This window comes from Notolabrus celidotus, chromosome 13, assembly GCF_009762535.1.
Source record: "Notolabrus celidotus isolate fNotCel1 chromosome 13, fNotCel1.pri, whole genome shotgun sequence".
Taxonomy (NCBI): Eukaryota; Metazoa; Chordata; class Actinopteri; order Labriformes; family Labridae; genus Notolabrus; species Notolabrus celidotus.
The window spans coordinates 11018009-11033340 of NC_048284.1; the positions used below are offsets into that span (position 1 = coordinate 11018009).

At 39.5% G+C, this 15332-nt stretch overlaps 1 protein-coding gene across 9 annotated transcripts in view; it reads left to right on the top strand.

Annotated features, from left to right (window-relative positions):
* LOC117823970 (dystrobrevin beta-like) overlaps positions 1-15332 on the top strand; it is a 42884-nt gene that overhangs the window by 2056 nt on the left and 25496 nt on the right. For 6 of the 9 annotated variants that reach the window (XM_034699276.1, XM_034699278.1, XM_034699279.1 and 3 more), the window contains exons 2-6: positions 7817-7867; positions 13140-13231; positions 13480-13560; positions 13683-13896; positions 14043-14128. In XM_034699276.1, the coding sequence (XP_034555167.1) occupies positions 13141-13231; positions 13480-13560; positions 13683-13896; positions 14043-14128 (472 nt within the window). In that variant the 5' untranslated portion in view covers positions 7817-7867; position 13140. Of the gene's footprint in view, positions 1-3698; positions 3777-7816; positions 7868-13139; positions 13232-13479; positions 13561-13682; positions 13897-14042; positions 14129-15332 lie in introns of all 9 variants that reach the window. The other 3 variants (XM_034699277.1, XM_034699281.1, XM_034699283.1) reach the window with 1 other exon arrangement.

The following is a 15332-nucleotide window of genomic DNA, read 5'->3' on the forward strand; positions in this document are numbered from 1 at the left end:
CCTGTATTCATCTGATCATTTTGACATTACCTTCTTTTTAACTTTTCTCTCTACTCGTACTTATTTTATTAATTCTACTGTATTCATTTTATTTTATTTTTAAGTATTTTATTCATAATCATGCCTTTTATCATTTTCCCATTTCTGTTGTTTTCTGTGTTCTTTTGTGAAGCACTTTAGGCTGCATGTTTGTATGAAAGGTGCTCTGTAAATAAAGTTGAGTTGAGTCAAATAGCACATACACATGAATTTAATAGTTTTATAAGCAGCTGAAGATCAAACAGACTAATCATTGTCAAGTTCATTAACTGCAATGAAATGTGTGTTTTGTAGGTGTGCTTCCTGTCAGGTTACAGCTGTTTCTGAACTGTAGAGGAAACCAAAGAGAGAGAGAGTGGAAAGAAGCTGATGGGCTGTGTACCCCTTGTCTTTTTTTTCTTCTCCTGGTTCAAGCATTGTGTACTCTAATTTGATATTTAGTTTATACATGTAACAGTAAAATGACAAAGCTTCTCCCAGCACATAATGTGAATGTTCGCAGATGATCCATCATCATGTCTTCATCAAATCAACCCTTCCTTCTCATTCTGTATTGGAGTCTCTGCGTCAGGACAGACTTTAGATGTTGATTTACAGTAGTGCTGATAGTGTTACTGTCTCCACTGTGGGTGGGGAGATAATAGCGCTGTGGGTGAAACCTATGATTAGCAGAATAGTCTTTCCCATCCAGCCTCTGGTTTATATAATTCCCCAGAGTTTAATTATAGTGAAATTTAAGTATTCCTCATTTTGCACGTAGGAGCAGTTTGGTGGCTCTTCAACCCTCATGGGGATCTCTGAGCTCAGATTCCTTCACTGTTGTGTTTGATGCCTCTGATAACTTGCTGTACAGTGCAGTGGCTAGTGTACAAGTGGGAAAGATATACAAGTGTTGGTTATTGATTAATAGCTTGTTTTGAATTCCTCAACAGCTTCCTGAAGGTCGCTGAAACTCCCAACCTGTCTGTCCATCTCCTCATCGATCGGCTCCAGAGCATGGGGACTGAATCTTTTAGAATCCATCACAAATACTTGGGTTATGAAAGCTACTTCACAAAAATAACAGGACAGTTTTAAGTATGTGCACAAGGCCAAGGAGATAGAAGTAAATCTTTCAGGGCTCCGGCTGAGTTCTTAAGTTAGAGGATGTTTTTGAAGGTTTCTGTGAGTTGAATTTAGGGATAGTTTTCCTCCGTCCCCTCAAATATTTCAACTAAGTATTTCTGGTATGTCAGGCTGCAGGTTCAATGTCTAACAGTCAAACATTGCTTTTCTGTGTTGCAGTCTCTCAAGAACTGTATACACCACTTTCACTTCCTGTCTCTTTTTCTTTGTTTCTGTCTCTCACTCTCTTCCTGTCTATTTCACCACATCAATTTCTCAATGTTCATCTTGAGCTAGGCCTCTCTTCATGATGTCTTTATTTCTTCTTTTTCACTCCCTTTCTTAACATTTTTCACATTTCACCTTGTCCTTTCTTTGTAACTATCCTCTCGACCCAAAAGCCAGATCAGTTCAGGTTCCAGTTTTAGACTTGAATAATCTTTGGTCTGCTTCTGTCCTGGCTTTGACAGGAGTCTGATAAAAGGAGCCTCTATGCACTGCATCAGACGTGTAGACCGACACCAGCTCTGTGCTGCTATAAAACAGTGCAAGAGTGTGAGTTGGCAGGGGGGTAGTGCATTAGGTAGTGGTGAGAGGTTGAAATACAATCTTGGGAGGCTGATTTGAGACATGCACCCATAAGTTTTAGGAATTTACACATCAAAACTAAATTTGATACACTACAAGACAAGATCTGAGAACTCTGCCGCAGAGGTTGCTTCTGATTTTTTGTGACATTCATCCTATTAAAGGTAGAAATCCTTGAAGTGTACAAAGAAGGTGTGTTTGGAAACATCTGATTGGCCACTGTGACATCTTTCTGGATCACATTGTTGCAACTTTTGAGCTATGTTCAACTTTTTTTTTCTCGCCAGATAACCTTGCAGCTTTTTCCTAAGGAACAGTTCACACAGAACTTGGCACATAAGACCGCACTGTCAACACGTTGTAATTTCCAATCTTCACTTGCTGCTGAATTCCCCCTGATTAAGATAGAGAGAGCTCAAAAAGATGAGAACAGAGAGAAAGGGAGAATCATTTTCTCTATAACCCCGGCCTTCCACCAGATCCGTGTCCGGTCAGTCTCCGATCCGCTGCAGTCCGGCTCCATGCTCTCTCATCCGTCAACACCCAGCGGTTACGTTTTCAGAACACAGCATGGAGCCGGACCGCCGGACAGCTGGAGTCATGTGACCTGCCGGATCAGAGATGAGCCGGAACGCCATGGAGCGGATCCAGTGGAAGTTAACACATTGACTAGACTAGAAACCGATCAGATCTGGTGCCGTGACAGATCAGAGACAAACTGGACACAGATCCGGGGAATTTGGCCGTTAGGGTGCTGACCTCTGGGAAGTTAAAACCGTACAGCCAGTATAAGCTTGTTTTTTTATTTTGTTTTATTTTAAACATTAGATCCTATAACTTCTGGAGCAGTCCTCTAAACACCCTTGGCATGCTAGCTCCCCATCTAAACTGTGTAACCAGAGATGTGTTGCTTCTGTTTTTACCTGCCTGGTGACAACCACAGGGTCATGCCAGGTCAGTCGGGTCGTCTCTGACAGCTCAGGGGTCAAAGGTCAAGACTGAGAGATTGTAGAGCTTTGCTTTCAGTTCAACCTGCTTTGGAAGTTGGAAGTTGAAAGTGTTACACTGGGAGACAGAGGCTGAAAGTAAAGTCTGTGTTTAGTTTTTAAAACAGATTGTCTGATATTTCCAAAGTACACTTCTTTGTGTAGTGTCTTTAGAATTTAATGGGTCACAAAAAATGTCACCCCTCAGTGTTCATAGAAAATTCCCAATTTAGACCAATGGGTTTTGAATGGGTGTGTATGGGTCTTCCTGGAGCCAGCCTCAAGAAGCTAAAGTTTTTAGCACTTCTGCATCGGCTTCATTCCTTTGCTTAAACTCAACTGTGCACACTTTCAGAAGCATTTCACAATCAGTATGGCCTCCAATAATCAGCCACTATAATAGTAACCAATGAATACAACGTTAGTCAAACAAGTGTCATACCAGGACCCAATCTGCTTTCCTGTTAAGAGACTTAGTGCATTCCTGCACATGTTAAAAGCTTATCCAAAATATTCCAGATTTTAATTTAATACCTTCTCACAGTTTATTTTCTCTCCGTTCTGCCTAAAACCATTCAGGACATTTGAGACTGAACAGAAGCAAACATCTGTGATCCAGACAGCTCTTTGAAATCCACAAACGTCTCAGTCTCTTTTAATTTCCTGAAAACGTGACTTCTCAAAAACACTTTTAGAAAGCTGCCACAGACGTTTTAGAGGGATCTGTGTCTCCGGCCAACCAGCTTCATCTGCTCTGTATGCCTCTGTGTGAAGGATAAATGAAGCCCATAGGTATTCCAGCAAGGTCAGTGTCAGTTGCAGCATACTGTATATATATCATGCACTGTACAAGTGACATGCACTGGTCAGGTCCTGTCAGGGCAGACGGTGAGAGAAGTCAGCAGCTGCAAATGGTGATGTGGTCATGTGGCATGCATAGTGTGTGTGTGTGGTGGTAAACACCCTCTTACCCCTCTTTAGTACCCCCTCGCCTGCCTGACGCCCCTGTCTGCATTGGTGCCATTGCTGTGTTGCTTCTTCGGTCACTCTAAACTTTAGGTGAGTCGAAGTGTTGATACAGAGCAACTTTTTACTGCATATTTAGGCTGTAGCTTAAGAGTGACTGTGTCTTTAAGAACAGGAGTGTTTGTGTTTGAGCCTGGAGAGCAGTTTGTGGGAGATTGTTTGTTTTCAGGGCCATTTGCCTCGTTCAGGTGGAAGGCCCACATGAGTGTAACCACTGCTCTGATACTGTAGCGTGTGTGTGTGTGTGTGTGTGTGTGTGGTTAATGAACAGGTGCACTGGTTGGGTGGTCAGTGTTGATGCATCACTCCTGTCACTCTCTCACTCACATGCACGACACCCTGCAGTCTGCAGAGAGAGAAGTTGATGTTGATGAGTCGGAGCTGAAGCAACGCATAGGTGTTTTTTTTTTTGTGTGCTTATGCATTTATATGTCCAGGGCTTTATCTAACTCACTACACCTTCACTGTTATCACTTTATTTGCATTATTCTATTATTCATGGATTGTTTTCTTGCTTTCTTTTTTATTTAAGTTTTTATTAAGGACAAGATTGAAGCATGTTTTGCAGCTTGTCAAAGTAACAAAGCATTTTCCAGAAAGTAAAAAGATACATAAAACAGGTATAAGACAGTTGTCTAAACATTCTAATAAAATGAGGTGATAATAGGGGGGAGAGAAATAAATATTTTATTAAAGAAAATTCAAAGTTTGGCAATGCCTTGTGAATAAAAGTAATGTGCCAGGATTGATAAACAAATAGGATCGTTGTTGTTTACATCTATATACATTTATACACCCTTGCCTACATGAAAACAATTAAAAACATATACCTGCACCCGTACAAACATACGTACCCATTCAGGGTAACCTATAGATCAATAAAAGAATGTAAATAAGCTTAAAGTAAATAAACTCTCATGTAAACAAGTACCCAAGCTTACAGATTTAAATCTTCACATACTGGGAAAGAAAGGTAAAGAAAATAAAAAAATAATGATTTGAAATTGCTTTCTTTTTTTATTTTATAAGGTTATTAAAAGGTTTAAAGATTAAAAACAAACAGAAATTATGTTGAAAATGATACTTCTGCCAATCAGTATCCAAGCCTGAATCATCTAGCTGACTTACACCACAAATAGGAGACTGGAGACATGTTTACTCAGCAGATTTATACAGAAATACAGCTCATAATATCTGGACAGTTTTGACATTTTCCAGCATCATAATCAAGATCATGTGTGGCATTTAAGGCCAACAGGAACATCATATTCTTGTAACCGATATGTCATCTATTTCCCTGAACCGGCTCATGAAATCCTGGCTGTGTTTATGTTTCAGTTATCTGTGTGGTATCTATCCGTCTTGTTTTTGACACCTGCTGACAGGATGTCACTGTCTGTCTCTTGCAGCTTGTCTTAAATGATATTCAGGCGTGATGTAGCTCACACACACAGCTGTCTGGAGTCTGGAGGTCTTCTCTGCACACATTTTCCACTCTGTTTCATTAATGAGCACTTCATGGTTTGAGATATAGAGCTACTGCAGAGTTATCCCCTGTTTGTGTTCAGTTGGATCTGTATTTATTTGACAGCATGTAGAGCCTTTGTCATGGGTGATTGCTGAGCCTGCTGTTAGAGCTTGTCCAGTGCTGCCTCATGATGTCAGTGAAACCATAATACTTGTTATTTTATGTTTGAGGAGGATTTGCTGTAACTAGCACTTGCTGTCTTGTTGGATATTTTTCAGTTGAACAGTGAGAAAAAGAGCACAGGTAGCTTTTCACAAGTGATGGATGGCATTATTTATCAATTAATCAATCAAGCTTTATTTATGTAGCACCTTTCATACATGTCAAATGCAATTCAAAGTGCTTTACAGTGATTGAAAACAAGAAAGAAGCAGAGATAAAATAATAGCAAGACACATTTAAAAAAAAAAGACTTATGCACACCAACAACAATAAAATATGTGTAATTAAAATAAGTTAAAGCGTCAAATTAACATTAAGAATATAAATAGTTAAAATAAATAAACAAAAAGGATAAGAGTTGAAGATAAAATAAAGGCTAAAAGTATCAATACAACTGAGTAGATACATAATAATAAAAAAGAGAGAGTTGGAATTAATAAAATAGTAAAACAATATTAAAATCAATATAAAACATTAAAGTAATGAAATTGTTAGGGCCCCTTATTTACAGTTTTCATTCCTCGTTCGCGTATATAAACATCCTAACTCCAAAAAAAGACTGGTTTTTATGTAGATCTGTATCCTGTTTGCCTATATTCCAATCTCTACTAGAAACACCTGATCACTTAAATGCACTCTGTTTCTGTACACTAGGTGCTCTAGTAATACCAACTTTAGTGTGTGGTGACATGAAGTCACGAGACAGGGTTTGTTCTCTTCCTATTCTTTCCTCGCTCTGTTTGTGTTCTTATACAAACAGTAATGTCATGTAAAAATAAAGCTGCTCTTTTGCATGTCAGCTCAAACATAGTGTTATGTCAATGGATGAAGGAGTCAGGGATTTGAAACTTTTCAGGCTTTATTATCTGCGAGTGCAATTAATGTATTACAAGAAAAAGTAAAAATACATTCATAATCATTGTACAATTTTTTTTCTTTTTCCTCCCCTCCCCCAATGTCTCATTACCAGCGCCCGAACATATTTCCCAGAAATTAAAAGACAAAACATGTATAGTAAAAATAATAATAATAAAACAAAAATCAACTCCTAAATATACAGTACATGCACATATTTATACACACTTATAAACATACATACGTACAATATACACATACATCTACATATCACACACTAAGATCAATTGTGTCGGCATTCAGAGTTTCAAAGTGAGTTAAGAAGGTTGCCAAGTGTCAAAGAAATTCTTAATTGACCCCTTTATAGTGTATCTTATCTTTTCTAGTTGGACACAGTACATGAAGTCTCTCACCCAGTGTCCATATACACTGGGTGAGAGTGTAGTATCATCCTTCTGGCTAAGAGAGTACAAAAAGCTAACATGCTGCTTTGTTGTTTAGACAAACTGATAAATCTTAGAGTAACTCTAATCAGGACTTGAAAAGGACACGGTTCTAATGAAGTGTTAAAAATGTTTGACAGGGTGTTAAAGATTGAGTCCCAAAAACTGTTCAGTTTTGGACCGGTCCTGCACATGTGCATCAGAGCGGCAGTTTTAAATTGAACTACTACCTATTTAAGAAAAATAGAAGAAGAACAGATTCTGTCAATTATTTTTTGCCATAGTTCTTATGACATTTGTTGACCTAAATCATCCTCCCATTTATTCTTGAGTGACTCCAGAGTCATGAGTTTATGTGTTCAACAGCTGATAGATTTTACTCATTTTGAATCTGGTTTATGACTAAAAATGTAATCTAAAAGGGATGGAGAAGGACATAAGAATCAATTTTGGTTGGCTTCCCTTGCTTTCTGGTGTCAGTGTAACTTCCTCACCTGATCATAATGAACCTGCTCTGCTTCTGGCAAGCTACTGCCCACATGTCCTACCTAGGGAGAAATGCAAGCGGGCAAAAAGAGGAACAGGAGTGTATCGTGTAGGGCCCCTTATGCAATGCAGGTTTCTGGGCCATGAGGAATTACCTTGAACTTAATGATTGGAGCAAAAAGTATCAACAGGTGGGAAAAGTTCTAAAAAGAAAAGATGCAATATAGAGTACAATGTAGACCACTGTCCTACTTGGAGCACTCTGAATATCGGAGGATGTGCAGCTGCGCCTGTCGTGAGCAGCAATCAGAAAGTCTCTCGTCATATCAGCTGTGTGCATGTTACACAACTGACCTTATTTATTTATGGCGCTGTAAAAAGATAATTCTGCTTTTGATTTAAGAAAACGCAAACATGATCAGAAGTCTAATCTGCTCTGAAAATGAGGGGAGTGTGCTGGTGTTGATTTTGTGTGTTTGTGTTGGTGTGTGTGTTGGTGTGTGTCCTCTGCAGTCCACAAAGAGCCTTTGACCTGATTGTGTACAGACTGAAAAGACTTTTCAAATTGCCTTTCTCTTCTGTCTCCGCCTCTCTCCTAGACGTCCATTGTTGAAGCTCCTCTGTCCTGTGTGACCCCCTGACACAGAGAGGTATGACCACACACACACACACACACACACACACACACACACACACACACACACACACACACACACACCCACACACACACACACACACACAGACACACAGCATCTACTGTATATGTTGTTACAGATGTCTTTCTCCGTCGCTAAGATGCAGCTTTAATCTATCTTTATGCTCAAGCCAGATGTCAGAAAGTTAGCGTCGACTCATTGCCTCTTCCTCTTCAGGGTGTGTATTCAGAGCAGCGTGTCTTGTTTGTGTGTTTGTTTCCGTCAAGCTCAGCAAATGTCAGCCATAATAAAACACCATGGTGTAACAGCAGAGTGTGTCGCCACCTTCACAAATGCAGAGCGGCAACACACAGCACAGTTATCAGCTGAATATACATCCACAAATCTGTCTCCTTCTTTTCCTTTCCCCCTCCTTTTTACTGCTTCTTAAGTTGACTCCCTAATGAGAAGACAAAGCCCTGAGTGACTCTTCAATCAGACGTCAGTCACATTAACTTCAGAGTTTGAACTGCGTGTGCGGAGGCTGTTATTTACACTGCAAACTAATGAAGACCTGATGAAAGAAGAACACAATTCAGCTCCAATCATTCACTTTGAGTTCAACTCAGAAATTCAGCTTACAATCAAACTTGAGCGTCCAAACCAAGCGGCAACCTCCGGTCTAAAAATATGAGTCCAATGCGGAAGTGCTAAAAACTGCAGTTCATCGAGGAGCCGCTTGAGGCTGGCTCCGAAGTACCCGAAACCACATACACACCAATTCAAAAAAGACACTCTTTACACTAGAAATAAACAATTTCACAGCCTGGTACAAAAGACGAGTGTTGTCTGGATAGCTCATTTCTCGATCGGCACACACTGTAGGGGGGTGAATTCTTTTGTAATGCGGCAATTCGAAGATATTGAGTCTTCCAATGAGAGGCACAGCTGACTTGATTGACAGGCGGGAACACTGTAGCTGTTGGCTCGGAGGCTCAAAGCCCGCCTCTTTACGTCACAATCGCTCGACAGCGGCCTCAAAACAGCGCTTCAGAAACAGATGGGTGACGTCCCGGATCCTACGTCCATATTTTATACAGTCTGTGGTCCAAACTGGATATTTAAGACCCTCATGATCAAAATCCAGTTTATGAATTCAGACAGTTTGAGTTTTTATAAAAGAGGAAAGACAGACGTAATGCTTCATTTTTAAATCTTTGTATTTAACTTTCAGTTAGTTTTCATGAACCCAGAAGGTGTTGCAAACTTCACCCAGAAATGAAAACATTTACAATTTTGTCTCTGAAAAGAACAATAATTTATCACATTTTAGTGCAGGTTATAAGATAAATAACAAAGATGCTAGACATTATTTTGAAAGTGAATGAAAACCTTCAACTTAACATGGTGTGTTTTTTTTTTTTTATCGCCTGCAGTGTTCCCTATATTTAATGTTTCTAGTGAGTTTTGGCTGCACATGCACCATACGTTTTTGAAGTAGGTAACCGTGCAGCAGTCTGCTTGATTTCCACATCACTGTCCGAGAAATGTTTGGGTCTTTTTTCAGGGACCAACCTTTGTACTCCGACCCAGTGATTGGAAGAACAGCAGCCAAGCTGTTCCTGGCCCTCTGACATAGTTGGGGATAATTGTGGGGGGAGGGGAGGGGAGGAGAGGGGGGGGTAATTATATCTAAGATGATTTAAGGCTTTCAGGGTTATTATAGGAAGTAAACCTCACTGACCAAATGTTCCTGCATGTCAACTATACGCAGACAGACAGACAGACAGACAGACAGACAGACAGACAGACAGACAGACAGACAGACAGGCTGTAGTTACCACCAAGGCCAGGCTGGAAATAACAGTCTACTCACAGTGGGAGTCCAGGCAGTGCGGTAACTGGTGGTGGGACTTTTGGACACAGTCATAGCTTTATTTGGCTCATGTAACATCCAACACCTCCTTCGTCAAGTCATCATTAGTGTCAGCAACAAGCTTTTCATTGACTTGCACGCACCCACCTGTTCATCTCCTGCACTTCAATGTTTATTCTTTGAGGAAATATGGCAACAATAGCTAACATGCAGTACAAGCTCATTTCACTCTTATTACTATGCTTTGTAGAAGAGCGTTAGACGAGAAAACTCACACCACTCTCATATTTGCTTGTTAAATTTGATGCAGCAGTACCCTGATGGTCAGCTTAGACCAGCATACAGACTGGGAATGGGGAAACAGCAAGCCAGAAACAAAACCTTCCACCTGCAGCTTTAAAGCTCTCTGAGAGTCCAGCTAACTTACTAAAGGTTCCTTCAGACAGGTTTCTTTGTTTTTGTCAGCAGTTACTACAAAGAGAGATTCTGCTCTTGCTTTCTTTTAAAGAAGCCCCAAATGATTCGCTATTTAATTAATATACAGGTTGCTCTTCAAATTTCAGGAAGTAAATGGCACTAACACAGCTACCAGAGGGTGCTGAGATCATGGAAGTGATGGGTGCAGATTTTAAAGTCCCCCAAAACCCTCAAAAGGCCAATTAAAAAAACAAAAATGTGCAGGATATAGAGCTCTGAAGGCACAAAACTGGTTTGCAGGAATATGATGGATCCAGAAGTTTAAAAATGCATTTTAAAAAGGTACCTTATTACACCTCCAAAGAAGCTTATGTACCCCCTGAATCTCAAAGATAATCTCCACAGCCTTTACTACACTCTGAGGATGTAAAACGTGAGTGACAATTTAAAAACACTGATTTGGTTAGATTTAATTGACAATGATAAGTCACTAGTTAGCAAAATGACCAAAGGGTGTCACCCGAGTCTTGCTAAGTGGTTATTCAAGTCAAGCTGGCCATTTTCAATTCTTAGGAAATAGTTTTGATTAAAACGCTTTAATTTGTTTTTTGCACTCATTTTATAACTTTTCTCCCCCTCATGTAGCTAATTCCTGCACATTTAAGGGTGTTTCAAGGGTTTTATACTGATCAGGGCCTGAAGTCCAAAGTAGCGAGGAGAAAGTAAAAGAGCAAACTAACAAAAGCTCTGATCCCAGACGGCCGGAGTGAGAGTGGTGAGTGAGTGAGAAATATCAAAAACACAGCTGTATCAAGACGTATGGGAATTAGAGAGAGAGAGAGAGAGAGAGAGAGAGAGAGAGAGAGAGAGAGAGAGAGAGAGAGACTGAAAAAAGAGAGGAATCCCTCTTTTGTCTGGGTGAAGCTTGGAGTCTCCTGGGAGGCTTTCAAATCCTCTCTGGAATGTGTGTGTGTGCGCTTGTGTGTATGTGTGTGGGAGTGTGTGTGTGCGCCAATTTCTTAGAAACTGTGTGTGTGAGGGGCTTGGCTTGTCACCACATTTATACAAGGAATGCAAATATTTGTGAGTGTGTGTGTGTGCGTGTGTGTGTGTGTTTCAGTTTTCGGGTGTAGCATAACTGTTACCATGGTGACTGATCTCCTCTGGTGTTTCTGTATCACCTGACAGCTGTGGTTGGTTGACAGCATTTTTTCTTGCTTACAAGCAAACCTGTCTCCAGTTTTTCTTTGGTCTATACAAATTTGATATCTTTCTGTTCTTTCTTTCTTTCTGTTCTTTCTTTCTTTCTGTTCTTTCTTTCTTTCTTTCTTTCTTTCTTTCTGTTCTTTCTTTCTTTCCTTTCCTTTCTGTTCTTTCTTTCTTTCTTTCTTTCTTTTTCTCTTTCTTTCTTCTTTTTTTCTTATTTCTTTCTTTCTCTTGTTCGTTTCTTTCTTTCTTTCCTTTTTTCTTTCTTTCTTTCTTTCTTTCTTGTTCTTTCTTGTTCTTTCTTTCTTTCTTTCTTTCTTTCTTTCTTTCTTTCTTTCTTTCTGTCTTTCTTTCTTTCTTTGTTCTTCCTCTACCCTTCCTTTATTTTGCTCCTTTTGCTCTTAATAATTTAACGAATCAACATTGTGGCAAGTTTTTCTTGTCCCTCCTTATATTTCTTTCTTTTTTCTTTCTTGTCTGTCTTTTCTTCCTGTCTTTTGCTCCTTTTCATCATTTCTTTCTTTTTTCATTCAGTTATTCTTTTTGTTCATTCAGTTATTCCTTTCTTTCTTCACTTTCTATATTTCTTTCTTTCTTTTTCATCTCATCCCTCATCTCATCATGGTCATTCTCGTTTCCTTTTCTCACTTTGTTTGCTTTCATGATAACCTTTTTTCCATCCTTCCTTTCTTTCTTCTTTGTATTCTTTCTTTTACCTGTCTTTTCTTCCTTTCTTTTGCTCCTTTTTGTAATTTTTTAAACTGTTTTTGTTTGTTACCTTCTTTCTTACTTTCTTTCGTTCTTTCGTTCTTTCTTTCTTTCTTTCTTTCTTTCTTTCTTTCTTTCTTTCTCTTTTCTTTTCTGTTCTTTCTTTCTTTTCTTTCTTTCTTTCTTTCTTTCTTTATTCTTTCTTTTCTTCCTTCCTTCCTTCCTTCCTTTCTATGTTTCATCTTTCACACCGCCTCCTTCCATCTTTCCTTTCTGTCTTTCCATATTTCCCCCATTTTTTCTCCATTCTTTCTTTTTCTCGTATGATCTTCCCTTCTCTGCCATTGTTTTGTGTATTTTTTGTCTTCTTAAATCCTTTCTTTCTCCACTTGTCCTTTCCTCTACCCTTCCTTTCTTTTTTTCAGTAGCAGTCCCCCCTCTTTCTCTCCGTGCCCTTGTTAAGTAGTTTAAATGCCAGCTTGCAGATCAGATTTCATCAGCTGCTCTCATTAATGTGTTTATTCAACACTCACTCGGCTCATCCTCTGGTGGCCTTGAATTTGACTCTGACTCCTCCTCTAGTTTGTGGGTGTGTCGGTATGTTTACAGTAGACCTGTGTATAAAAATAGCTCGAGCTATCTCACTACCTTTGCTTGTCAGAGTAACAGTTTCTGTCCATCTGGACTCTATTGAGGTTCCTCTGTGAGGATAAGGATTTGAATTTAAGTCTTTCTCTACCAGAAACACTTCAGGAGTTGATTACTGTTGGTCTTTGTAGTTTTTGCTGACCACATCCTGTGAGAGAGCAAAAACGGAAATGCACTGAGTCAACACCAAACAATGTTCACACAATTACAGCATACACAGAAGAAACGAGACACATGAAAATGAGGCTGACGCTGGTAGCACCAGCAGCTCAACCAGGACATCCACACACACGAGAGTGAAGCAGTGACCAGATTTATCGCAGCAGGATGCCCGCAATATTTCTTCTTCTAAGAAAATGTAAAGTCAAAATCTTCTTACTCACTTCAGATCATGGTATGACCTTTTCTGGTTATTTTGTTTTTCTGTTGCAGGATGGTGATGGAGGAGGGGGGTCAGAGAGACAGAGGGAGGGGGGCTCTGGGGACAGCAGGAGCAGAGGGAAGACAAATCTTCAACGAACTTGGTGAGTGATATTTAGTTCCTAATACATCCATTTATTCAGTGTTGAATATTCTTTATTTTATCAAGTGCTTTTTTCATATTGTGTTTTAATTATTGTTACATTTGTAAGGTGACCTTGCGTGTCCTGAAAGACGCCCTGAAATAAATGTATTATTATTATTACATTTATTCAGTGTTTATTTTTAAAGGAGAAACATGTGATTGTCACGGGTCCAGAGATGCTCATTAATGTGTTCATCTTTTTCACAGGTGAACAGAACTTTGATGCCAATTGTCTCTCCACGTATCGAACAGCCTGCAAACTCAGATTCATACAAAAGAGATGCAACCGTGAGTCAACACTATTCCTCTCTTGCATGGTGACAATGCAGATAAAATGAAAAGATGTTGTTAAGTTTAGTCCATTTTTGTTATCTGAAACTGAAATACATGTGTCCTCACTTTGATTCCAGTGCACCTAGTAGACATATACCATGTGATTGAGGCCGTGCGAGATGCTGGTTTGAACGCTGTGGAGCTACACGCTGGCATCTCTGTGATCAGATTAGAGAACCTGGTGTCCTCCCTGTTCAACCAGCTCAGCAAGCGCCTGCCCACCACACACACCATCAACCCCCGAGAGAGCTCTGTCCTGTTGGTCCAATTCTTACTTGCTGCTATTGACAGGTAACTTTAAAGTGGTATTTCAGCACCCCCCTCTTTGCACCTTGACATCCTGTTGTTTCAATCTGAACACATAGCCACGCTTAATCATTTGATATTGATGTTAAAGTGGGAGTGACATCAGCATCTTTGGTATTCTTTTGTTACAGTGAGCCAGACAGCCGTCTGACAGTGCTCTCTGTGAAGGCAATGCTGGCCACGCTGTGTGGAGGGAAACTGGTGGATAAACTCCGCTGTGAGTACTGGATGATATCATCAAAACTGTTAATGAATCTGAACCAGATTCATCTTATATTCAAATTAAATATTCAAACTTTCTCCAGGATGTGGGCAGGAAGTGACTGATTTCCCACTTATTCTGTGGGTGTAAAGACAGGAATGGAAATTGAAATAATGAGCGCTAGACAGGAGCAAGAGTGAAAACAGAAATTTGAGTCAGTCTAGTCCACTACCAAATATAGGAAAAACTGTTGTTGGCTTCTGCCTTCATTTGGATTGTTTGAAGGGCTATATGATATTCATGGAAGTTAAAGAATTTTAGTTAAAAATCAATTGAAACTCCGGCCATTTGTGTTTTCAATCATTAGCTTGTCATTGACATCATTTGCCAAATACAATGACAGCCTAGGATATGTAGCTCTATTCTACTTTTGATGTTTTTATGTAGGTGTTTATAATAATTTGCAAGATTGCAACCTTCACTGTGAATGAATGGAAACCTACAAATATCACATTGTGCCACCTTGTGGTAAGTGCAGGTCAATGCAGCTGTATTCTCGTACTGATAATACCCGCTCTTTGATTATTATGATGGTCTGTGCAAGAATCTATTTACAGAGAGAATTTGGAAAAAAAGCTTTGCCCCCATTGGTAAACTACATTTTGAAAATGTTATGTTTTGGTTACAATGATCACACTTGTAAGTATTACGTTTTTTAAATTTTTATTTAACCTTTATTTTACCAGGAATTGTCCCATTGAGATACAATGTTTCTTTTACAAGGGAGTCCTGGCCAAGACAGCAGCATAAACATTTCACAAAGAGAACAAGACAAAACATATAGTGACAAGTAACTATTACATCGATTTATAAGTTAGCAGTGTTAAGCTCTAAAGCAGTGATTTTCAACCCCTGTGCCGTGGCACACTAGCGTGCCGTGACAGATTGTCAGGTGTTCCGTGGGACATTTTCCAATTTCACTTAATTAGTCCAACAAAAAAAAATCATGTACTGCAAACAATTTGGCATGTTGTGCATCTGTGCCTGAAGAGTAGTGACTGGCAGAGTAATTCAATACTTGTCATACTGACCTGCGCTACCCACCCACTGGGTGGCAATAAAGCGCACTAATGACCTTGTTAATTTAAGACAATGGAAGTAATGTATGGCGTGAGAGGTGTATGTGACAAGACTTGGGCGCACAACAGTGATGGATAAA